This window comes from Manihot esculenta, chromosome 1 (genome assembly GCF_001659605.2).
Source record: "Manihot esculenta cultivar AM560-2 chromosome 1, M.esculenta_v8, whole genome shotgun sequence".
Lineage (NCBI taxonomy): Eukaryota > Viridiplantae > Streptophyta > Magnoliopsida > Malpighiales > Euphorbiaceae > Manihot > Manihot esculenta.
In genome coordinates, this window is record NC_035161.2 from 33378126 (window position 1) to 33403637 (window position 25512).

Below are 25512 nucleotides of genomic sequence, written 5' to 3' on the forward strand. Positions count from 1 at the left end.
CAATAAGATAATGTACTGTTTCATAAATTGAGTTGGATTTGTAATTATATTATTACTAAATGGATTATTTATAGAAATATTAGAAAGGTATGAAAATATCATTAATTTATATTTAATTATTATAATTTTTATAAATTTAGATATTTAAATAAGTAAATTCTAATTAGTATAGAAATACAAATATATATTCAGACTTAATAATAATAATAATAATAGATAAAGTGCCTATAAAAATAGGATATGTTAAAAGATAAATGACATAAATATTAATATTACCGTAGTTTAATTATTTTTATTATTTTTTAATAATTTAATTATTTGAAATTATGTACATAATTAGAACTATAAAATTATAATTTTAAATACAAATTCAAATAAACTTAATTAGTTAACTCAAATTGTAGATTAAATAATATGTACTGAGCATATATAGAATTAATTTATTTTTTAGGCGTGTCTTATATATCTTTGTAATAAGAGAAACGACTTGTCGTTTTTTCTGATCTTATAACTGTAAACCTCATTATGGCATACTTATCATGAACTTTTGCTTTTATATTAAAAGAAAAAGAGAAATCAATCTCTTGTATATACACACTTTATGACCTTTCTAATTATAAGACTTTTGGACTTCCTCTTTCAAACCATACTTTCTGCTACTTTATGGTCTTCACAATTTATATTCAATCAGCTTTTGTCCCATTAATCAAAGTTCGCCACAAAAAGAGTTTATTAAAATTCGTACTTAAAATTAATTTTAAAAAAATATTAGCACTTTAAAATCTAAATAGGTACAAATAATTAAAAACGTATTTTAATTATTTTTTTATTATGTAAATAGTGTTGCATTAAATGATTCTTAGAGTTAATAGAAGAGATTCAAGTCAAACAATGGAAAACCCAATTCAAACCTCAATCCAAAACTCACTTCAACCCTGAAACAAAATAAATCAATTCAAAATAAAATAAATCAACTGAAAATTAGTTTAATTTAAATAGTGAATATATAAATTAATCAAAATCAATTCAACTCAAATATGCGTTTTACTAAAAAAATATATCATATCGCTAATTAATCATTTCATTGTCACAATTACAATTATAAAAAATATATAAAAAAAAATAAAAAAAAAACAAACAAACACTCTATACATGTTTTTAAAGAGCAATTCACACAACAGCACAAATACATCAACTAAATGAGTCAAACGATGAAGAGAAAATTAAATAATTAGGACCAAACCAATAACAAATTAATTAATATCGACATTTTGTCATCTATAAAAATTTAAAATAGAACAACAAAAATTAAGATCTTCGATAGAGCGACTACCACATTGAGAGAGGAGATATCATAGAGCTCGTTTGAAGTATTATTCGTCGAACGTAACAACGTGGCTCTAAAATATCGACATTAACACTTAAAGACAATTTCTGAAACAAATCAAATACTCCGTCCTACATAATTTACAAATCCAAAAATAACTTACAAATCAAAAAATAACAGCAAATCAGAATTTAAAAACAACAAACACCACTACAACACCAAAAAGAAAGAAAACAAACAAAACAAAATAACAGGAAAATGAAAGAGAGTTTCGAAGACCGTCCTACCATCAGCCAAAAAAAATTAGCACGCTGGCTTTTCTCTTTTTCTCTTCATTTTTCAAAAAAAATTTTCACTCTGGGCACCACTAGGTCTTAATTAGTTAAATTCAATATAATTAAAACATTTAAATTACAAATCAAATTTAAATAAAATAAATTTATATATATATATATTATGCTTCTCGTGCTCCTAACATTGGTATCTATTAAAATTAGTGGTTACATTTTATTGATTTCACACAACTGTAATTTATGTGTAAATTAATAATTACTTAAAATTGACCAGATTATTATGATTTTATTATCAACGTTAGTAATATAATATAAAAATAAATCTATTTAAAAAAAAAAATATAAAAGTAAATAAGTATATAATTTTAAATGATTTTTTTATAAATTAATATTCTTTTCATTTCAATCCTAATATTTAAGGAAAATAATTTTATTATTTTCAAGCTTTTACTCTTTGTTGAACAGGAATTACAAGAAGAATAACATTCTACCAAAATCAAACAACAAGATAATAAATTTTCATATCAACAATAAAATTTAAAAATTCCTGTAAGATTTTTCTTCTTCTCATTGAAAATCAAAATAATAAAAAAAGTGTTTTCTTTTTTATATTAAATATCCAACTATTACATAAATAATAGTCATAATAAAGTCCAAATTATTTAACAAATCATATGAATTTATAAATTAAAATTTATATTTATTACGGCAATATAAAATGAATAATTATAGTAAACTTTAATTTAGTAGAATTTTATAATATTATAAAACTTACAAATTTTAAATTTGAATTGAAGTCATTTGGGGGGAAAGAGAAAAAAAAAAAACAAAAGGGAAAAGAAAAAAACTAGTTACCCAAAAAAGCAAGCAAGAGCATGAGGAGAGGACGAAGAAAGCAAAAGCTGCAAAGATTAAGAACAATAAACAAAAATAAGTGGAAAGTTTTGGTTGGATGAACCTTTATATTGGGATGTTGGATTTTGACGAGGAGAAAGATGCGTGCAAGAAAAAGAGGAAATTTTGATTAATTTTTAAATTATTTTTAATTTAAAATTCATGCATGAAAATAATTAGTTAATTTAAATATTAGGATTTATATTAATTTAAAATAAAATTTGATAAATATTTAAAATTTATAATCATATAAGCAAAAGCACAATTCTTTTTAATGTATTTATAATCAATAAATTTACAGAATCAAAGAAAAGTTATGAAATATTTTTCTTTTTATATTTGTACTTTGTTATAATTAAATATGAAACTGATTTTGTTTAATGTCATTTTCTTTTCTTTCTAACGTCATCGTATTCAGCAACATTAGCGATTTTAATAACTTTAAACCTTCTTAATAGTTGTCAATTAAAAATAAATAAATATTCATAAATTATTAATTAATCACTTTATTCAGCAATGCGCTAAAAAACTGGTTGCCGAACAGGCCATTAGTTAGGCCCAAATACCACAATTGCTACAGCCGTGAGCCAACCATATTGTTACACGTTTCACATTTCATGCTTCCGTCTCGATCATTAGGGGAAGGTAGGGGAAGGGCCCTTTCGCAAGTTAGAACCAATTTGATAAAGACATTGAGCTTTGTCGTATACTTCCGACCCATAGAAGCTTCCTTGTTGTCAATATTATAATTATAAAATATAATTTTATATAAATTTTAAATACTTTTTAATTAATACACTATAAATAGCAGTTTTTATATTTGAAAATAAATAATATTTTATTCCTGGTAACTTTAATAATATTAAATAAATACATATTGTATATTATTTTTTATTATTATTAAATAAAACACTTATCAATTTATGATGTTATTAATTAAATCATTTTAAGAAATTGCAGAGGCTGGAGACAGGGGATTAGGGTGGCACTGCCCTCTTCAAACATATGTATTTTTTTAGTATTTTTAATAGCATATTTATTATTTTTGAATAATTTTAATTTATTTCACTAAAATTAGAAGTGTAAAATAGTTTAAATTTTAAAATTATTTGGTTATTATTAAAGAAGTGTAAATTTTAATTTAAAGTTAATTATTACAAATTTATATTGACAAATTAAAATGATTTTTTCATCTTTTATTTTATTATTTATTTGTATGGAAAATAATATTCTTTTATATTTTCCACGGCTTTCATTTTATTTTTTCTCAATTATTTCATTTAAATTAAAATTTAATTTAATTAAATATATACAAGTATATAAAATAATAATACTATAATATTGATATAATATTAGGAGAGACGTAAAAAAGATAAATAATTATAATTTACTGTAACATATGAATATATAATTACATGTAACAAAAATTTTATATTACTCAAATTAAAGTTGAACGAAAAAAAAAGTGAATAATGATATTAAATAAAATTTAAAATTGAGTAATTTTAAATGAAAATTAGATTAGATTGATTGTTTTTTTTGGAAATGGAGATTAGATTGATATATAAGCCTGTAATATCTAGTTATAGTATTAATAATGGTAATTAAATCGAAGATAATGAAATTTTGAGGAAAGAAAAGGTTAGATGATGTTATTAAAAAATTTAAAATTAAATCAGTAATGCTACATATAACGGTAAAAAAATGTGAGCTATGATTTGTTGTCGTAAAATAAATTTATGTGGTAAATTAAAAATGTAGTCTATTTTAAAATAAAAAAATTTGGATATCTCATCATTCGAATTATTATTAAAAGATTTATTCCTCTCTCAAAAATGCAAGTCTCGATGTAAAATTATCGTTATTAAATATAACTTGATATATCTCAATTATAACTATAATCGTGAATTTTTTACCTAAATAATTGAGAATATTTCATATTAAGTAGACGGCCAAATTACTAATTATTATAGAAACACTATATTTATTCTAATCTCCTACCCATAGAAATAAATATATTTCATTATTGAACACTAAAACTCTAAGCATTTTATCATATCTTTTATTTACCGATTTGAGTGTCGAAGTAGCTGTTTAGAATATGCACCACTAGAGTGGTGCACGGTTCTTAAAGATTTTGAACCGAATCGAAATTGAAAAAAAAATTGATAATATAGAAATCAACCTGAATTAAATTAAATTTATTTAGATATTTAATTTTAATTTTTTTTAGAGAATCATACCATATCCATACTGAATTGAAATATAATGAAGAGTCGATATATATATCTATATATATATATTTAAATAATTTATAATAACATTATAATTTTAATATATAGTTTCAATAATATATTTTATATATTATATAATTTTAATAAAATTAAATATGTATAATTATAATATTATTTAATTATTAAATATTTTTTACTATTTTATTTAATCATTTTAATTAATTGATTATAATTTATTTTATTTAAATAGATTATATATATACTAATAGAATTATACTATTAAAAATATAAATAAATAAATTATATATATTTATTATTATTATTATATATATAATAATAATATAAAATTATTATATTTTTTAATCACTAATTAATTATTAAATATTTATAATAGTATAATTTAACTAATTTCATTAGTTAATTAAAATTCATCCTATTTAAATAAATTATGTATATATACTACCTCAATATTAATAGAATTATACTAATAGAATATAAATTACTAAAATAATTATATATAGATCAATATATATATATATATATATATATATATATATATATATATATATATATATATATATATATATATATATATATATATATATATAATTTACTATTAATAACTATATATATATATAATTATTATATATTTTAGTCATTAATTAATTATTAAATATTTATAAAATATAATATAATTAATTTAATTTATTTATTATAATTTATTTTATTTAAATAAATTATATTATATATTATCTTTGTATTAATATAATTTATATTAATAAAATATAAATTATTAAAATCAATTACATGATATATATATATATTTGTAATTGCTATTATTATTTATATGAGTTAATTAAATTATATGTATTAATAAAATATAATTTGATAAAACTAGAAATATATGTACCTAGGGAGGCTCCCAGCTGACCAGCTCTCTCAAAAAAACTCACTCTCACTCACTCACTCACTCACTCACTCACTCACTCACTCACAGAGACACTCTTCCATAATTTGGTATTAAATTATTCTTCACTTGTTTTGGTTTCTCCAACAAAGTTCTCCCCAGAAGAAATGGAAAACAATATCTTACCCCACCCAGTAGGCCGTACGTGGGACCCAGAAATTAAGAGATCCAATGGCCAAAATTTGCAGGGCAAAAGGTTATCTTGCTGTAAATGGTGGCAGAGGGGGTTGAGGTTTTGTCTCACTGTGATTAGATATCCTGCAGAGAACAAAACAAGGAGTAGTGGGTTTTGTGAATTTAAGGCAGACATGACGCTGCGTGGTCTTCCTTAGATATCTCTACTTTGAATTTCTTCTCAGCCCACTATGATAGCATGGAGTGGAATTGCTTTGGCTTTTCTTCTACGCCTACACTTGGAAGAAATTTCTATTGGATAGATAAAGTTAGAGAATGCTATTTTTGTAATTTTGGTGACATGAATGTGCTCTGTAGACATTTAAAGATAGCATGAGCTGAGAAGCTATTCATGGCCATCAATTAAACCAACTGTTATAAACAGCCAGGCCTCTTGCTCAGTGAGCTCCTTAGACCATGACACTCTTCCTCCCAAATCAGCCCCTGGCCCTGAACACTTGTACTGACCATAAGTACAGCCCTGCACTCTTTCGTAGCACAAATAAGTTAAAATCCTTCACTATACAGAAACTGATTAAAATTTGGTCTGCTGATAGTTTTGGTAAATAGACCATGCGATTCAAGAATTTTGCATGGTTTGAATTTTAAGTTCCATCTAAGCTAGAATTGTCGGAATATTGGAACTGCGAGTGAGGATAAGAGGCATGTACATTTCCCTGTTTTTTTCTTCCCAGACACACCATCCCCTAGGAGAAGTGATATTGTCCATGTAAGTTTATGCGAAGACAACCCTAGAGAAAGTGCCCCATGCTTCGTCCAAGTAGATGATACCTGACCCCGTGACCTTGCAATTGACGGAGGAGAATCCTGTTCCCTGATTCCTGAAGCAAGCTTTCCCTTTTCTGTGCTGTCAAGGCTCCAAAACTATTTACGATAGCATGCAAATGGCAATTCTCATTTAATGAGAGCCCATTTCCGAATATTAAATCGACTGAACCCTCAGTGAAGCATCGTTGAAGTAATGTTCGCCTATGTGATCATAAAGGGTGTACTGTGCTTCAATGAACTTGCAGCCAATAAATGCTGCTGTGTCTGCTGACATTTGGAGAGTACTGCTTACTTTCCTAGAGCTCCTGTGGGTGGCGATGGGGCCTTGTTCTGTAGTGAACCACTTTAAATTGTATAAGTAGCTATCCTAAGCTTGAATCAGAAAGGTAGTTCTCAAGATAATATGTAAGGAGCTTACATAGAAAGAAGCTACAACATGTTACAATTAATCTAAAGACTATAAGGCTGACAGTGAAGGTGATGTTCTTTGCAATGAAATAAGGAGAATTAATGGCAAATGTTGTAAAGCCATAGGCATCCAATGGATATCCTCCCTGCCCCATTTTGTCTGCTGTGTCATCCCTGAAAATTTCCATCCATTCCACTATACATGACACATATATAACGTTCTAGGTTAAAAAGGAAATGTTTAATAGATACAGGATCTCAGGGCAGTGGAGTGTTACCTGTTAGTTCCTGCAGATGGCCACCCTGCAGTTGTTGACAACTGGTTTAGAATTGATAGCTTTTTGCGCGGTAATAAAATCTCATGATCTTGATTTTTTGTTCACTTTTGTAGTGAAACATGTCTTGAACCTGTTTTTGCTTTCTTGAAGAAAGCATGCTTGAGAGAACCCAATTGTTTTGCCTTCAGCCATTTCTGGCAAGCTTCTTCAGATGCCAGAATCCTTCTAAACCCAATTGGAGTAACCAATGAATTTGCATTATTTGCTAAGTAATAACAACCAAAAAACAGCTTCATTTTCAATGGCTTTGGTAGACCAGACTGGCAGAACACAGCACTATTTGCCCTGTTGGCTAAGAAGTAAATGAAGCACTTGGCTTAGATTCTTGAGAATTTTTCAAGTTATTTTTCAGTTTTGGACTTCAAGATAATTTGGTTCCGCAACTGCCTTCCTTAGTGCAGCCGAATATGAAAATATAATTAAATTAAAAAAAAAAAAACATTTAACATTCAACTGAACCAATCAATTATCACTTCAATTCTTGATTTTCTTTTTGTTGAATATTTAACATGCCTATCCCTATTAAGATATATTTAAGTAGTATTATGCAAACATATTTGATACAAATTTAAATTGATAATTTAGACACATATTTTTCGAATTTATTTATAGAAATGATTAATTATTAATGAAATATATTTTTTAAATAAAAAATTAATTTAATATGTTTTAGTAATAAGTAAATAATAATAATTGGGATGAGTAAGAAAATAAATTATAACAAGTTTATTGTGCAATTAATGTATGAAACAAGTCCGTTGTAGTCTAGTTGGTTAGGATATTCGGCTCTCACCCGAAAGACCCGGGTTCGATTCCCGGCAACGGAAGACTTCCTTTTTCTTGCATTTGCGTCTGAGAAAACGACGTCGTGATTACCGTACACCTCGAGATCCTTTAACCATGTAAACGCCGTCGTATGAAAGGATCAGATTGCGTATCCTCAGAACCAGGTATATCTATCACCTTTGATTTATATGCACTCACTTAGGTTGGATCGCATGTCAGCCGCAACTCTCATCTCCAACCCCTTTTTAATTTTTAATTTTTATTTTTTGAATGTAAAAACCAAAAACTCCTTTAACTCGAGTTGGACTGTTTGACCCCTAGCCCATTTCGCTCTTCAATTGAGCAGCAGGGTTTAGTGTTCTCTGACCTCTCTCTCCTTCTATCCTTTGCAGCGCCAAGTGGGAGCTCAATCTAATAGCTCTCGCAGTTACCAGATTATAACTTACAGTCTCTACTATTTCCAGTTATCCCTAATTCCTCTTTATCAGGTAATTATGCTCCTATATTCTTCTTAATTTTGGGTATCGCTATTTTCTAGTCAATTTCTCCGTTTTATTGAAAATCATTGGTTAAGAGTAGTCGAAATTGCATAAGATTGGATTTTTCTGATACTACTTGTTCTATTATTATCTTATCTCCATTGCATTTGTAATGCAGCAATCTGTGAATTCTCATTGGTAGGTGTTCGTTTTTTTTCGGTGTCAAGATGACTGTGTCTGGAGTAACTGGTAGTCCCTCAAGGTGTTGTCTACGGATACCTGTGAATGGTTTGGGCTTATTTGGCAGGCCAAGGTCGGCTTTTCCTACTGCTGGAGCAGCTAAAGCTGAACTAAACCTTGGCCGTCTAGATAGGTATCGTCGAGTTTATGTTGTATAGTATTAAACTCTGCATCTAGGATGTGTTCGTGATATTTTTTTCCCCCTCTCTTTCTTTTTCTTTCTTCTTCTTATATAATGGAATCACGCAGATGTTATTGGGTTGGTTCTGTAAAAAGATGTAATGTGAAGCAAAGTGCGATGGGTGCTTCCTACGGTGATGATATGACAAATGATCAGCCTGGTACCATTTACTTTCTTGATCGTATAATCTGTCTTCATGACTGTATTGCTTAGTTCTTTGTAATTTTTGATACGAATTTTCCATTTACAAATAAATTGTTTGCTTACATTTCCTACCCATTAAGTTTGCCCATAATTTCAGGTTAATATGATTATTTTTCTTTGTGAAAATTACACTTCCGTTCTACATTTTGTTACTATTTTAGCAATCAAGTCCAAATTCTCAATGTGGTTTGAAATTTCATGTAATTAGTAACATCCAAAATACACCATTATTTTGTTAATGTTGTTCCAAATTAATTAATAAAATTGTTCTAGTCACTAGTGTAACCAGCTTTTATAACTAATAGAATGTGCATTTTCTGGACCTTAATATAATGGTAATGACATTATTTTTCCTGTAAGGGTAATAAAGTCATTATTTTTAATATATTAAATATTTTATTATATTATTCTTTTATTTAAATTACTTTTAATCTTTTATTTTATAAATCAAATATTAAAAATCAAATATTTTTTTTAATTTTTAAATTTAAAAATTTATATTAATTTTCAATAATGCAATTAAATAAAAAATGGCACTTTTAATTTTTGGAAAACATTGGACTGCACTGGTTTGGGTTACTACATTCTTTACCATCATAATTCAGTAGTCTATCCTAATGAGATGATGAGTAGCATGTTGAAACATGATTTGCTTACTTCACATGTGACTTTGATCTCTTAACACTGAACCTTTCAGATGGTGTGTAAATTTCCTAAGTGAATCACAAGTACATTAATACATTCTTTACCATCATAATTCTAGTAGTCTATCCTAATGAGATGATGAGTTTGTTGAAGCATGATCTTTGCTTACTTCACAAGTGACTTTGATCTCCACACTAGTGGTACGACTGTGGAGTTATTAGCCTAGCTTCCAGTTGTGAAATCATGATGGCTTGAGAAGTGAGTAACAGGAGGAATTTGTTGGGGGGAATTTTGTGTTTGCAACTTTGCAAACATTTAAATGTCATTGTTAGTAGAAATTCCGGGCTTCACCTGTGATAGTTTTCATTAAGCAGTTTTTGCTTGGCCCCTTTGAGCCATTGGTGCTCATGTCTGCAATGTTTTTTATTTCAGATTTGTAGTATAGAAGTTATGAAAGCTATTATTGTTGCTTCCATTTTGATAGTGCCTATGACTGTTGGTTGGATACTATGCAATAAATGAATATATGCTTGTTAAAAATCAATGGATTTTTCTGATTTTGTTTCTTACCTGACTGATTTTAAGGTGGCCCTAGCTTGTCATGTTTGATAGATACTGTTCAAAATGGCAACATTCAAATATTTTTTCAATTTCAGTTGTTTTTCCTAGAATTCATGTAAGGGACCCATACAAACGGCTTGGCATCAGCAGAGAGGCTTCTGAAGATGAAATTCAAGCTGCAAGGAACTTCCTCATACATAAATATGCTGGGCACAAACCTAGTGTGGATGCAATTGAAGCTGCTCATGACAAAATAATCATGCAGAAGTTTTATGATAGGAAGAACCCAAAAATTGACATTAAGAAAAAGGTTAGGGAAGTAAAGCAGTCCCGATTTGTGCTGGCTGTGACAAGCAGGTTTCAAACTCCATCGATGCTTGTCATCATTAAAACATCAATTGCATTTTTAGTACTTGGAATTCTCACTGTCCTCTTCCCAACTGAAGAAGGTCCAACCCTTCAGGTAGCCATTTCCTTAATGGCTACAATATATTTTATATATGATCGTTTGAAGAGTAAAATCAGAGCTTTTCTTTACGGGTACGTTGATGACATTTTGTATCATTACTCTTTTCTTTTGCCTTTTTCTTTTTGCTATTGCGTCGTCATTATATCTATATCATATCTTCTAAAAGTCCTTGATGTTTGATTTTTTACTTTTAGGGTGGTGCTTTGACAAGTATCATTCTAGAAATATTCCTTCTCCACTTTAACTTCTCTATTGAAATGAATGAAATGCTATTTCAATCTTTTGGGTTTCATTAGTAATTTTATAATTTATACTTTTGCTAGAAAAGGTTAGTTAGATGATTTCAGGGTTATTTTTGGGCTTGAATTTCACTTTGTTTCTTATTCAGAATTCTTGTTGGTTTAGGAAAAGCATAAAAGGCTTGTTTATTTCTAGAAAATGATTTTCTATTTTCCATTTTCAATTTTCAGCTTCACTGGAAAATGTGTTCAATTTTATCTGTATTTTATACTTGTTAGTACTTGTTTGAAGTGTAAATCCCTGGAGGACAAGGAGCAGTTCTGGAACTCCAAATTATGAAGGAATTGGCGTCACATTGAGCCTATAAAGAATCATGCTCATTACTCAATTTTTCAAACAATAAAAATTTCAACATTTATGCTACTTTCAATTGTATGATGCAATTTAACTCTGAAGTGCAATGCTTAATATAACCTTGGGTTTAATTTTAAAGGGCTTCAAATTGTGATACCTAGTATCTTTTGTAATTTTCCTCTTTTTGTCACTGGAACCTTATTTGCAAACTTGAAACAATAGCCTATTTCAGCCCACCAAAGCTAGTTTCATTTGTTTATTTGAGTTTCTACTCCCTTCTCAGCTTTTGAATTGACTCAAACCAGACCTGGAAGATAAAATTTGCAAGGCGTTTGAGCCACCAGTTTTGGGCATAATCTATGTTCTTTATTTAATTTTTTTTCCCCTTAAAGTGCAGTCATAAATCTTCTTTGCCATTCAACCCTGAGTTATGAAATGTAAAATGTTCTGAATCTCAGTTTGTTTCTTTGGTGCAGTGCTGGAGCTTTTATTTTCTCATGGCTGTTGGGAACATTCTTGATGGTATCTGTGATTCCACCACTCCCCTTCATTAAAGGACTTAGGAGCTTCGAAGTTACGACCTCATTGATAACTTATGTGCTCCTCTGGGTTTCATCTACCTATCTGAAGTAGTGCCAGTTTTCTCCAAGTAGCAGATCCCATTGCAAGACCTCAATTTTGTTATGCCTTGTGAGTGGTCAGTGGTTAAACAATCTTGCGTTTTCACTAATTTGAATCATCTTCCTAACTGTAGCATTGATACTCCAGAGCATTTTAAAAATCTTTCAAGTGTCCCATTTAGGAAGAAAAGATTTGTGGAAATGACTGTTTTGCTGTTTAGATAAAGCGTGTAAAACAAGATCAAAGTAAAAGATGAGTTTATGCATTTATTTCATTGTTTCTTGCATTTTCTTACACATTTTTATGATGGTTTTGTTGCGGTACCAAGCGGAGTTGTATCCAACTATCCATTCTGTGGTGAAGCATTACCTTGTGGTTGATCTAGTGAGTTTCATTTGCTTGTTATGAGGCCACTTGGTGAATACCTATTTTGAAAGGCTTCTGTCCACATTCTGGTTTACTTGAGCAGTTGAGCTGCGAAAGGTGTCCCTGCAACTGGTGGTTTGGGATGGCCTAAGATGGCTTTTGTAGTCCCTGAATTCCCTGAAGATCTTTATGTTCCGATGTTGAACTTGGACCCATCAACAAAAGGCTACTTCTATGTCTTATTGGGTGATTTGCACTTTACCACTCCACTTCAACCACAATTTATTATGCTTATCGGTACAGACTTGTGAGATCTTTTAGCTCGAGGGCCCCCACTCGTGTTTCGAGCAACACGACCCTTTTATGCAGCCCCGCCTTTTGTCCATCAATTGCTTTGTTTTTGTGGGCAGAACTAATCAGTGACGTTATTCCCATTCTTCGGCGAAAGCTAAACAAATTATGATAGAATAATTGTTTAGTGTTGAATAGATAAGTAAATTTTGAATCAATTAAAGAAATGATTATTCTTTGAAATAATTATTTTTTCATCTATGATTAACAGATTTATCACTTTATTTTTTAAAATTTAACACTTCAATTCTTAAAATTTAATTTTATTAAAAGAATACCGATGGAGAATAAAGTGTTGATATTTCTCTTCCTTACCTAATATTTTTATCAGGTTTTCATGAAGTAAAAGCTTAAATCCATAATAATAATATATAACAATCATTTCAATACATGACAATCATCTCAAAGAAATCAGCAGATCACCAACGAGAGAAACCGAGAGCACGTTAACTTCATCACTTATAGCTTATAGCGGCATCAAAAGCAGCCATAATACAAGCATCAAAGCATTCACCGCTGCCATTAATCGGCCGCCAACACACCTTGTAAGCAGCTACACGGGCACTTGGGATCCACCTCTTGCTGTTCCATTTCCATTTCCAAAAGCACTAGCTCTTGGAACAAAATTTCCACCAGCTGTTGACAGGGTATGAGTTCCATGCCTTGAGTTGTCCCGTGTAGTTTTGTAGGTGGGTGGGCAGTAAGCGTAGCTGGGCATAATTTGGGAACGACCCAACCACCACCTCAACTGATGCTGTCGCCTTCTCCACTTGGTTTGCTAAAGCAAGGAGCATACTATGAAAAAAAGGGATCGATATTATGAATACTGGAAGAGAAGGTTAAGAATTCCTTTTGCTGATTTGAGGAGAAAACGGATAGAAATTTAGGAATTTGAAGAGTACAGGACATTTTTGTTATTAATAAGAGCATTTTTGAAATAAAATTTTAGTATTTTTTTCTTAAACTTATTTTAAATAATTGACTTAAAGAATTATTGAGTTTGATTTTGATGGAATTAACCATTAATTTTGGAAATAAAGAGATAAATATGTTACTTATATTATATTTGAGGAATTAAAAAAATAATTTTCTCTTATTCTTTTCACAATTTCAATTACTGTTCATATTTTAAACACAACATTTATGACTCGCGAACCAAATGAAGATGATAAGAATAACTCGATTCACAAACATTTGGCATTATGATCCCTTCCTTTTGTAATTTACTCACTGAAATTTGACTCAAATTTACTATGTTTTGCTGTGAAAATTTTCATACACACAATAAATACCTCCTTTTCTTCTTCTTCTTTGTTGTACCCATTCGTTGGGTGTATAAATACTGCTCCCAAAATGAATCAATTGTACACACCTTTCCTATTGGTGATTTTATCCTCAGCAGAAAGGCCAAATGAAGTGAAAACATAACCTCAAAAAAGATATTAGCAACAGGGAATTCCCTTTTTTTTCTTTTAATTTTTCAAAAATTTTGACGACCCAACCACTAATTTTCATACTTGTTTTCATCCGTCCCTATATCAACCATGAAGACGTATCATGCCAAGTAAACACTTATCATCCTACTCGGCAATCAGTGGTTGGCCATTGCATTACAGCCTCAAATGGGATATCAAAAGCTAAGGATTTGCAACTATAAATGTTCTGAAATACAGCAATTTGTTTGCGTTAAAAGACAGGCCCAACAAAGGCATAGCTTGAGGTTGAGGGAGAGAAGAGACCATACTCTACAAACGACAGAAATGGCCTCTGCTTCTCTCCTCAAAACCTCACCAGTTCTAGACAAGTCAGAGTGGCTCAAGGGTCAGGCCGTTCGCCAACCTTCTGTCTCTACAGTTAGGTGTCACCCCGTTGCTTCCTCTGCCCTCTCCGTCCGTTCTAGCTCATATGCTGATGAGCTTGTCAAGACTGCGGTATCTCCTAACTCCATTCATTTATTTTCTCTTTTAATTAGTTCTACTATATAATCAGTGGAACTTACAACTTTTGATTAGAAATGATTCAAATATTCAAGTCTCAATCAGCACTAAAGTTTAAGCTTTGTACTGAAATAAGATGGGAATTGCTGAAATGCGTGTAGAAAACTATTGCATCTCTTGGCCATGGATGAGTCAAATGCCACTTGTGGAAAGCGTTTGGCTTCAATTGGGCTAGAGAACACTGAGGCTAACCGCCAGGCATATAGGACCGTTCTTGTTACTGCCCCTGGCCTTGGCCAATATATTTCTTGTGGAGCAAAACATTGTTCCAGGCATCAAGGTTGACAAGGTAAGTTGCCCTTTCTTTTCAATGGGCATTTTCTATATGATCGTGGTTCCCTAGTTTGCTATAAAGCTGAGAGGTGGATGATGGACGGTACTACAGGCAGGGGCGGAGGGAGGGTACGACAAGGGGCACGTGCCATACCGGCGATCGGAAAATGCTTTGAAGGGGATGAAGGTGCCGCAGCGGCGTAACCCGGTGGTGCCGCAGCAGTGCGCAGCGGTGCCCTATCAAAGGGAAGCTCCTCCCTCCGCCCCTGACTACAGGGACTGGCTCCTCTGGCTGGTTCCAATGATGAATCTTGGTGCCAAGGTCTTGATGGCCTTGCCTCTCGCTCTGCTGCTTACTACCAACAGGGTTCTCGTTTTGCCAAATGGTAATTCATTATTATCCTCCTATAAACTGCTGTTTTGAATTTCTTCTTTTTCTTCTTATAAGATTCAATGGCAAGTGCTTATGTATATAATGATTGTGACTCTGAAAATTTTGTAATCTGACATAAAATGCGTACAGTTGTGAGCATTCCCAATGGCCCATCTGCACTTGCAGCGAAGGAAGCAGCCTGGGGTCTAGATCGCTATGCTGCTATTTCTCAGGTAAACGTAACAAAAGATCAACTGCCTTCTCCTTCGTCAACTTTAGCCTCTGGACAGTGTTTTTAATTGGATTTCTGCAGGACAATGGATTGGTCCCAATTGTAGAGCCTGAGATCTTGCTTGACGGTGATCATGGGATTGACAGGACCTTCGATGTAGCTCAGAAGGTTTGGGCTGAGGTGTTCTTTTATCTTGCACAGAACAATGTCGTGTTTGAAGGGATCCTCCTCAAGCCCAGCATGGTGACTCCTGGTGCAGAGTGCAAGGATAGGGCCACACCTGAACAGGTCGCTGATTACACTCTCAAGCTCCTCCGCCGAAGAATTCCCCCATCTGTTCCAGGAATCATGGCAAGTGACTGAACACCATTCTCGAGCAGGAGTGGACTTGATTTTGCTGATATACATATACTCCAAAGTCAGCTGCTAAACTGTTTTATTTTGTTGTGTGGTTGGGCAGTTCTTGTCCGGCGGGCAATCTGAAGTGGGGGCAACACTGAACTTGAATGCAATGAACCAAGCCCCCAACCTGTGGCATGTATCATTCTCATATGCAAGAGCCCTTCAAAATACTTGCCTGAAGAAGTGGGGAGGAGGACCTGAGAATGTGAAAGAAGCTCAAGAGGCCCTGCTCGTCCGAGCAAAAGCCAACTCTCTTGCTCAACTTGGCAAATACAGGGGAGGGGGAGTCAGAGGAAGCCAAAAAGGGAATGTTTGTCAAGGGATATGTTTACTAGGCCATTAGAACCAGCGGGTATAGAAGAAATGATGTTGATGAGGATTCTACCCATGGAGACTCCTTTAGTTTAAAGTGTGTTCGTGCTTTTGAGGATGTCTGCATACACAAACTTTGTAATGTAATTGTTACCTGGGAATTCATCTGGGCACCTAAAAAAGCAATGCAAAATGCTTATGGAAATTTCCATCGTACAGTGAATGGGGTGACGACTGTTAGGTATGCATGAAAAAGTAATATAGTTTACACCTAGAAGAGGTAGAGAGGCCAGGGACTGGTGAATGTTAAAGTATCACCGTTATTACTTTTCAGGTGTGAACGGAAATAGTAATATAAAGTAATAAAGTAACATAGTATACCACTATTAGTTATTTTATATACGATAACAATAGTTCTATAAATTTTATTAAACATTTAACATGTAGCTAGTGCTATTAACTAACTATAACACTTATCGACTACATTCAACATGTAATCCAAACAAACCCTTGGAAAAACTTGTCTAACCTAATTGCAAGACCAATCCTGCAATACAACATGACATGCTTCTGAAAGAACTATTATACAAAATATGCAACATGACCTAACTGCAAATATCCAATAATTGGTTATGATATATTGTGGGTAATCATGAAATTCAGTTCTACACATGATCTACTATAAGAAAAATAAATAGATAAAAAAATGGTCAGAGGCATCAAATGGATAGAACCCACAAGAATCAATTAGAATGGCTTTTTCTGGTTGTTGGAAGGCACCGGAAATGATTATTTGAAAAGGAATTTTGATCATAAAGATTATATTATTGACAGGTATAAGGTAAGCCTGAAAGTGTTGCATTCATTCTCATTAAAACCATAACATGACCTAAATAGTGTACTCTGGAAATCTAACCAAATTCCTTTAAAAGGAATTAGGAAATGATACACAAGTGCCATAAACAAAACTTACGCAGTCTAGTACATGTCTCTTTGAAGTTTCTTCGTAGATGAGCTACATAACATCTGTTGAGAAGTTGATACATGAGATCAAAGGTTGGCTAACTGCCTAATTCACATATTCCTGCATCTCTCTACTATATTCGATCATATAGAACTCCTACTACCAGCCTGGCACTCAGACAGCCACAAGTCTATTTGTTCAATGACCTGCTGCCTTATTTTGTGAACTGCTTCTGGGGAACTGCAGTTCTGGGCATTACCTGAAACGGAATAACTATTTGAGAAGACTGAAGAGCAGACAATCACTGATGAGTTGAATAAAAGTTGAAGGATATATAGCATAGTTTAAAGATGTTAGTAAGCTATGGTCCAAGACCCATTTGAAAGAGAAATGGCTTCTAGCAGCCAACAAAGTTGATTAGGAAAATTTTTAAAGATAATAAGCCTGGTTATGATCCTGCGCCAGATTTCCAAAACAAATCTATAAATCTTTATTTGAAAAGGGGAAAAGAAAGAAGAAGAAAACAACATATACCTTCAAGGTTCAAAGGAGATTGGGGACATCCTCGCATATCTGTGCCATGACCACAATTGTGACATGTGATTACGTATGAAGGCACTGTAAAGTTTAAAAGCCGATCAATATTCATGAAAATAAATGGATTTTCTGAACATTATTGCATCACACGATGCTGCATCATGGTTCTGCATATCATGGTCTTTAGATCATTCATGTATAACTTGCATCATGGTTCTGCATATCATGGTCTTCAGATCATTCGCATATAACTTATCTAGAAGTCAATATAGCAGCGACTAATATGAGTGTTAGAACAGCAGGGACCAGCAGAGATAATGATAAAAATAATTACATCTACAGGGTGCTTTAGAAGAGCTCAGGCTGCAATTCAACTAAGAATCTAATCCAAGTTCAAATATGTGGCAGAATTATGATACTGATACTGCACAAAATTCAAGAACTTATGAAGCAGGGTCACAATAACTGAAATTTTCATATGATAACAAAGTGGACAACAAATTGATCTGAATAAAGGCATTTTGGATACTAACATCCACTCAGCTTCACCACAGCTGTTGTTGAGTTGAGCAAAATAAGAAGAGATTAGTATATTATTTTCCAAATAAAGCATAATACCAACTCTACACGTCTCTCCCACTTTTCTTTCCCCCAGGGAAAAGATTCTGAAAAAAAAGTTCAAGAACTTACTATCAGGAGATGAAATCTGCTTTGATGCATGACGCCAAGGATCTTGGGAACCATTTGTAAAAACAATTTTGGAGCCTGCAAATGTACACAAGCAATCGTAAATCTGTGTTTGATGGTGGTTTTGTTAAGGAAACAACAGTATAATGAAGATGAATAGCATATTTACAACTAAATGTTTTTTTTTTTTTCAATTAAATTGCTATAAAATTATCTTCTAAAGCTGCCAATGCTTCACACATGGAATCCTTTCTTTCTGAAGTATTTAGTAGTTTATTTTTCAGCAAATATAGCATTATTTATTTGGAAACAAGAACATGGTCAAATACCCTCTATTTAATTTGGTTTCAAAACTCAACTAATTGTTTTAAAATGAGAAATCGCATCATAAGCCATCCAACAAGACACACAAAAAAGACTGACATTCATGGTGAATGATACATATATAGAGACACAAAAAGTAAAATAAATAAATAAAACAACATAAAATGGTTAACATCTGGACCTGCAATTTTTGTGCCCCCATAGTATATATTTGTTACATCAACCTCAGGATAGATGCCTTCTCCAAAGACATTCTTACATAGATCCAAATGGTATCTGCAACATGAATGACAATTTTGTAGATAGAAAAAGGAATATAGAAGACCAAACACTACCATGTTTGCTGCTTAATATACATACTAGACATATAGAGGCCCTAAGCATATTTAGAGCATACAAGACATAACGGATTTAAAAACCTGCCTTGTATCAACTTTTGAGGAGCGAATACTGTCATTTGAGGGTGCCACTTGAAAATATGCAACTTCAGTGCAAACTTGGAACCACCATAACCGATCAGAATGATCTTCAGCAACAGCAGTATTTTTCAAATTTTCCTGATTATATGCTTGAACACTGACACCAAAAGTTCCCACGTAAATCTCTTTAACATATTTGGCATAAGCTTCCTGCAGTCAAAATGTTTCTTCAACTTGACTTTTGAAGCATACTTAACAACTAAAGCAAAAGGTCCTCATGATTTGCCAATGAATAGATTGTATTATCGTGTTAAAAGAGAGAAGGGGAAAAATTATATAATCCTAGTTAGGATAGAAATTACAAGCAGCACAGAACATCAATGAGTAATTCATAAATCTTGGGTTTATCCTATTCCAACACCATCCCTTTAGTGCATGTTTGATATAATGCAATTGAATGCAATTTACCATAGTGAAATGAATATTTAGTGGATTGCAGTATTGATTTTTATTTCATTACATCCTATCCAACAAGCACTTAGCCAATAGCCAAAGCAATCAAATAATTTAGTCCAAGAGAATATTACTGACAGATTAAGTGAAGATTACTGAGCAATTAATCCATTTTGAGCAGTGGAATCAATATGATGAGAACTATTTGTTTTCCAGCACACAAATAAGTATGAACTTGTAAAATTTTCCAGCATCTAACTGATGTAAGGACTATATTTAAAGAAAAAGAACGATATAAGGAATGCACTGCACTAAAAGTACAGCAAGAATCACTTAATTAACTGTACGGTAAATCAATTGTCCAAGATTAATCCATCATTTAGTTCTCAAGTAGGACATGCCAATATGGCATTATGCCATATGCAAATTCTCACAGCATTTCACAGATTAATTTAGCCAGTCCTGGTACCGAGAAGATTGATACAGTGCTCAACTTCTACCTAAGAAAGGATATGCAAGAAAACTAGAAGCAAGTCCTAGATGGTTTGGTGAATGACAATAACTAACAAAATATATTAAGCGAAGGTTCTTTTAAAGAATGTCTTTATTCATTTTTAAAGAATAGGGTAAATTACATAAAGCCCCCCGTTACTCGCCAAAATATACAGTTATAAACTCAGATGCTCGCTTTTCTTAAATAAATTGTATTCTAAACTTTTCAAATTTATTACAATTTTTTTTTTTTTTGGGTACAGCAGAAAGTTTTAAAGGTAGAAAGGGGCTGCAATAGCTTGAAATCATTGACCTCCTTCATTACAAGGTAAGCACTCCATCACTGGGTTACTAGCCCAATGATCAAATTATTATACTTTAGATCTCTGCTAAAATGTACACTTTATTCAATTTCTTAAACAAAATAACATTTTAGCCCCTAACAATTAAATGAAACAACCTCTCAATCACTATGTTTTATATATTGTACACTTTATTTAATTTTGACTTGGGTATAATATATGAGATCTCAACGTAGTCGGTAAAGGTTGAAGGCGCACTAAGACACAAAGGGATCTAGGACCTAAGTGCAAGGCACAAGCGCATGTCTGAATGAAGTGAGGAGCAAATGATCAAGTTTAATAAATAAGCAATTCTAGATAACCAACAGGTATAGGACCTAATTAACATGTTAATATTTCTTCTTTAGACATATATAGCATATCCAAGAAATATATTACTTAAATAGCACTTTAATATCTTTTTTGAAAAAAAAAAGAAGCAATATCACAATACTATAATAGATTACTAATCTCAAAGAATCTAATAATAAAAGAGTACAAAACACAACTAAGATAAGATAAATAATAAAAGAATATTGAAAACAACATATGAGAAACAAATTAAAAGTGTTTGGTTATCACTATTCACTAGCGATTCTAAGTCTGAGAACTTCTTAGTCATCAAGAATGGATTCTGGTAGATTGGCAAATTTCAAGTCAAAAAGGGCTTGTTTTTTTGTCAATGGAACAAGGTGCACGTCTAGGTGCTTAAGGCGTTAAGGTTGGAGCCTACTAAGCCTTGAGGTTGAGATGCGCCTTTAATAACTATGGAACTCAAGGATTAGAAGTTTGTTTCATTTAAATGGTGAGGGATTAAAGCATAATTGAAAAACTGAAATACAGTTGATTTGAACAGTCAAGGGCCAAATAATTCACTTTTACAAAACAGAAATTTCAAGTGTACATTTTTTCAAATTTTAGAGATATTTTTGTGATTTACCCTAAGGAATAATATCAAGTGAAGAAAGTAAGGCTTACTACTAAGTCCTCTCCAGCTTTCTTTGCTTCAACAAGAGGGGTGCATAATTTATCCGGATTCCCATATTGAAACTGCAAAATTAGGACACCATCCTAATAAATTACAAGATCTGGTAGTAAGCAACAAAATCAGAAAAGGAAATAACTCATACTGCTGTAACAGCTGCATCTGCCAGGAAATACAGGAAATCACCATCATTTTCAAGCTGCAAAAGAAAGGTTAACCTGTGAGATGAGGAACATAAATAAGTCCTCATCAAGTCTATAGATCATCTCATTGTGTGTGTTAGGAAACAATGAATTATAAAACATAGATAAAGCAAAAACCTCAGCTGCACCAAATAATTTCTTTACTGCATTCCTATTTGATGCCAGCCTTTCTTCGACAAGTCGAGTACTTTCTTGTAATGCAGCTTTACATTCAACACCAGCTGACTCACCAATCTGGCCAAAAATAGATGGCAAAAAAGGCTTACAGGAAAGCAGATACAGACAAAAGTTTTCATAATGTGGAACCATATAAGGGCCAAAAGGAAAAAAAAACATAATGAAGAGAATTAAACTTAAAGGTGAGCCTGCACAAGGACATCTTCCAAGATGTATTTAATGTATATGCTACAGAATCAACATTTTGTTCACCTGCTGATCAAATTCAGTGAAGTTGTAAACAGCAAGAACAACTGCAGAACTTGCAAGACTTCCACATGTTAAATGTGGAAACTTAAGACGAAACCATGCACTGAGAGCTCCAGAATACGATATTCCAAAAACAAACCAGGGATTTTCAATATTTGTTCTATTGAGCTTCAAGTTTAGTGATTCCTACACGAGAAAAATGAAGAAAAAAACAATAGCATAAAGTGAAAAATTGTACTCCACTAATGTATAATAATTTATAATTATAGCTATGCTCCTCAAGGACAAAGAAATTAAAAAAATAATTTCCAATCAAGGATAGAGAACCATATGACAACTTCTGCACAAATTCAGGAATATGGTAAAGTGATACCTTGATGCATATACAGTGAATTAACATCTTGAAGAAATACAACAGTAATTTCTCTCAGTGTATTCAACTCATAATTAATTCTATTGCTCAAGTTTTATTTTTTGCCGGAAGTTGTGTTTGAAAACCTCTGGAAGTGATAGGATTCAATCCTGAGTGGGGCATTTTGCAAGAATTAAATTCTTTCAGTTTGGTAGGTAGAGGTGAGACTATTACTGAAAAAACCAAAAGTACACTTGAAAGCACCTTTGTTACATTATAATTAGGAGTAATATAAGGTACTACAAGAATTCAATTCACTTTTCAATTATTTCAGTATTAGAGGCCAGTTGAACTATATCATTTTATGTAATTCCAAGTATGTCTATTGAACAAAGTTCCATATATCACATGTTTGTTCCAAATGCAGTGCACACTTTTGTTTAGGCAACTTTGCAATCATCCATGCATAACCATAATAATTATAGCTATGCTCCTCAAGGACAAAGAAAATAACAAAATCATTCCCAATCAAGAATAGAGAACCATATGACAATTTCTGCACAAATTAAGGAATACGGTAAAGTGATGCCTTGATGCATACACAGTGAATTAACATCTTGAAGAAATAGAACAGTAATTTCTCTCAGTGTCTTCAATTCATATTAATTCTATTTTCTCAAGTTTTGTGTTTGGAAACCTCTAGAAGTGATAGATTCAATCCTGGGTGGTTACAATGAGGCATTTTGCAAGAATTACATTCTCTCAGTTTGGTAGAGGTGATACTATTACTGAAAAAATAAAAAATACTCTTGAAAGCACCTTTGTTACATTATAATTAGGGGTAATATAAGGAACTACAAGAATTCAATTTACTTTTCAATTATTTCAGTCACTAGAGTTTAGTTGAACTATACCATTTTACGTAATTCCAAGTAAGTCGATTGAACAAAGTTCTATTAATAGAATCAGTTGAATTCTACCACACGTTTGTTCCAAATGTGGTGCATTGTTTAGGCAACCTTGCAACCATCCATGGATAACCATAACAATATGGTAAGTATGTTACACTTAAATATTTTCAGAAGCAGCAGCTGCACTTTAGTTTGCTGAGATTAATGTGAACAGCATATAAAAAGAGAACAAACCTCCAGAACAAGATGCAGATATTGCAATTATGCTAGAATTGCAGAAAACTAAAATGCATGACTAAAATAAATCTGCTTCACAACATTGGGTTGATCTTGATTTACATTCACATACGGTGAGACAGAGCGAGGCCAGGTATTGATTGGAACTAGTTGATTCATTAAGTACTAAATCTAACTTGCCTGATATTGCTGACGGAAAACAGCCAAGTCAAAGAGCGCCTGCTTAGATGAAAGATATCTCAAATTCTTTGTCTCAGTTGTTTTGAAGGGTGTGCTTTTACCATAGTAACGATGCTCAAGCGAAACAATGGCTGCCCCAAACTTTTTAGCAAGAACCTGCGTAAGATAACAAGGTTTGAAATTAAATTTTCTCCTACTCTACGAAGCAGTAAATGTAAAAATTCCAGGAATTTACTAATAGCACAGAAAGTTAAAAATTGTATTTTGCAAGGACAATTCATATCTCTCTCTTGTATTATTATTGTTATATGAACATATATAAGGCAAACAATAATAGTAGGGTAGTGAATTCACACCCTTTTCACTTTTACAACATGTGGGATTTGTTTAAATAATTGGAAACGCTCAAAATTGACCTTTGAGTGAATCTCGAAAATCGACTCTGAGCTCGATCAGATATCAATACCTAAAATACCTTTTAAGGCAACTTTACAGAACTTAAAAAACTTACACTGAGGTAGTCATTGGCTATGCCGTTGCATGAAGCTTCACCACAAATTTTCAAAAAAATGGGTCCATCTGGAACTCTGAAATACTCAACAAATTCATAGTAGCGCTGCTTAAACTCACGGCGATCCTACAAATACAATACGAACCAAAAAAAAAAAAATCTAGAGCTCAAATTCCCAGCTCATTCACAAAATAAATAAATAAATAAATTGATTAACATCGAATTGACTAGTCAGATCGTGAACTTGAAAGAAAAACCTAAAAGGAGGGAGAAATAGAAGGTACATATGGAGAATAGTGATCGAGAATCTGATTGAACCATAGCTCCTCAGTGGTCAAGTAATTGTTGCTTCCGGACAAGCGCTGAAGCAACGAACCAGGTGCACAAAAGACATAGGACACACTCGCCAGAATCAACAAGGATGAGAGCCCCAAAGCTAAGGAAGCCACCCTCATCGTCCCCATTGCTTGATTTGTGCTTGCTTGTTTCTGATGTTTACTTCTCCTGCCCAAGATTTCTTCCCTTAGACGCCAGGCTGTTACGATTACCTTTTATGAATTTTATAAAGAGTAAGGCTTAGGACAACATTTGATCATATAAATAGTTTATTAATTATTTATGAGGTGTGTTTTGTTTTTTTCCTCCGTGGGTATTAAAATAATTTATATAAAATATTTTAATTTTAAATTAAATTATTAAAATTAAAATATTTGAATAAAATCACTAAACAGATAAAGGTTTAACTTTTAAAATGAATTAATAATTAAAATTGATATAATATGCGGTTGATTTAATCTCATTTATTTATCAACTTTTAAATAATCACGTTTTTTTAATTAAAATATTAACAAGCAATTTATATTTTTAATAATAAGTAAATTTATTATTAAAATTATAAAAAAATATAAATGTGATGCATTATAGAATTTTTAAATTAGATAAGCATAGTATACCAAAATATTTGATTATAAACATAGAAA

At 31.9% G+C, this 25512-nt stretch overlaps 2 protein-coding genes, 1 non-coding gene and 2 pseudogenes across 5 annotated transcripts; 3 read left to right on the forward strand and 2 right to left on the reverse strand.

Moving 5' to 3' along the window:
• Positions 1-6235: 6235 nt before the first annotated feature.
• Positions 6236-7660, reverse strand: LOC110610077 (annotated as a pseudogene).
• A 518-nt stretch (positions 7661-8178) lies between these two features.
• On the forward strand, positions 8179-8251 carry TRNAE-CUC. Its single transcript has one exon. It is a non-coding gene; the product is annotated as a tRNA-Glu (tRNA).
• A 169-nt stretch (positions 8252-8420) lies between these two features.
• On the forward strand, positions 8421-12478 carry LOC110601712 (protein CHAPERONE-LIKE PROTEIN OF POR1, chloroplastic). 3 transcript variants are annotated; one of them, XM_021738976.2, is made up of 5 exons: positions 8421-8698; positions 8892-9062; positions 9179-9270; positions 10616-11060; positions 12060-12478. In XM_021738976.2, exons 2-5 carry the CDS (start codon positions 8917-8919, stop codon positions 12214-12216), a joined length of 840 nt encoding a protein of 279 aa, XP_021594668.1. In that variant the 5' UTR covers positions 8421-8698; positions 8892-8916; the 3' UTR covers positions 12217-12478. The 3 variants fall into 3 exon arrangements, with proteins under 3 accessions (XP_021594668.1, XP_021594662.1, XP_021594672.1); XM_021738970.2 differs by having other exon boundaries at positions 8460-8698; positions 8868-9062; XM_021738980.2 differs by having other exon boundaries at positions 8460-8698; positions 8916-9062.
• A 2140-nt stretch (positions 12479-14618) lies between these two features.
• Positions 14619-16715, forward strand: LOC110601735 (annotated as a pseudogene).
• Positions 16716-17352: 637 nt separating this feature from the next.
• LOC110601726 (probable serine protease EDA2) lies at positions 17353-25101 on the reverse strand. The gene is made up of 12 exons (XM_021738992.2): positions 24817-25101; positions 24533-24658; positions 24022-24177; positions 22345-22527; positions 22033-22149; positions 21858-21911; positions 21706-21777; positions 19446-19651; positions 19204-19298; positions 18702-18776; positions 18009-18092; positions 17353-17733 (listed from the first exon to the last, which is right to left on the reverse strand). Exons 1-12 carry the CDS (start codon positions 24994-24996, stop codon positions 17618-17620), a joined length of 1464 nt encoding a protein of 487 aa, XP_021594684.1. The 5' UTR covers positions 24997-25101; the 3' UTR covers positions 17353-17617.
• Between the last annotated feature and the right edge of the window lie 411 nt (positions 25102-25512).

Bases quoted from the DNA above. Each gene is read 5' to 3' on its own strand.
- LOC110601712 (XM_021738976.2), top strand. From the start codon at position 8,917: ATGACTGTGTCTGGAGTAACTGGTAGTCCCTCAAGGTGTTGTCTACGG. The intron at 9,271-10,615 runs GTACCATTTACT...TTTCAATTTCAG, and splicing joins TATGACAAATGATCAGCCTG to TTGTTTTTCCTAGAATTCAT. The intron at 11,061-12,059 runs GTACGTTGATGA...TCTTTGGTGCAG, and splicing joins ATCAGAGCTTTTCTTTACGG to TGCTGGAGCTTTTATTTTCT.
- LOC110601726 (XM_021738992.2), bottom strand. From the start codon at position 24,996: ATGGGGACGATGAGGGTGGCTTCCTTAGCTTTGGGGCTCTCATCCTTG. The intron at 24,178-24,532 runs GTAAGTTTTTTA...TATCTTACGCAG, and splicing joins TAGCCAATGACTACCTCAGT to GTTCTTGCTAAAAAGTTTGG. The intron at 21,778-21,857 runs GTATGAGTTATT...CTAATTTTGCAG, and splicing joins CAGATGCAGCTGTTACAGCA to TTTCAATATGGGAATCCGGA.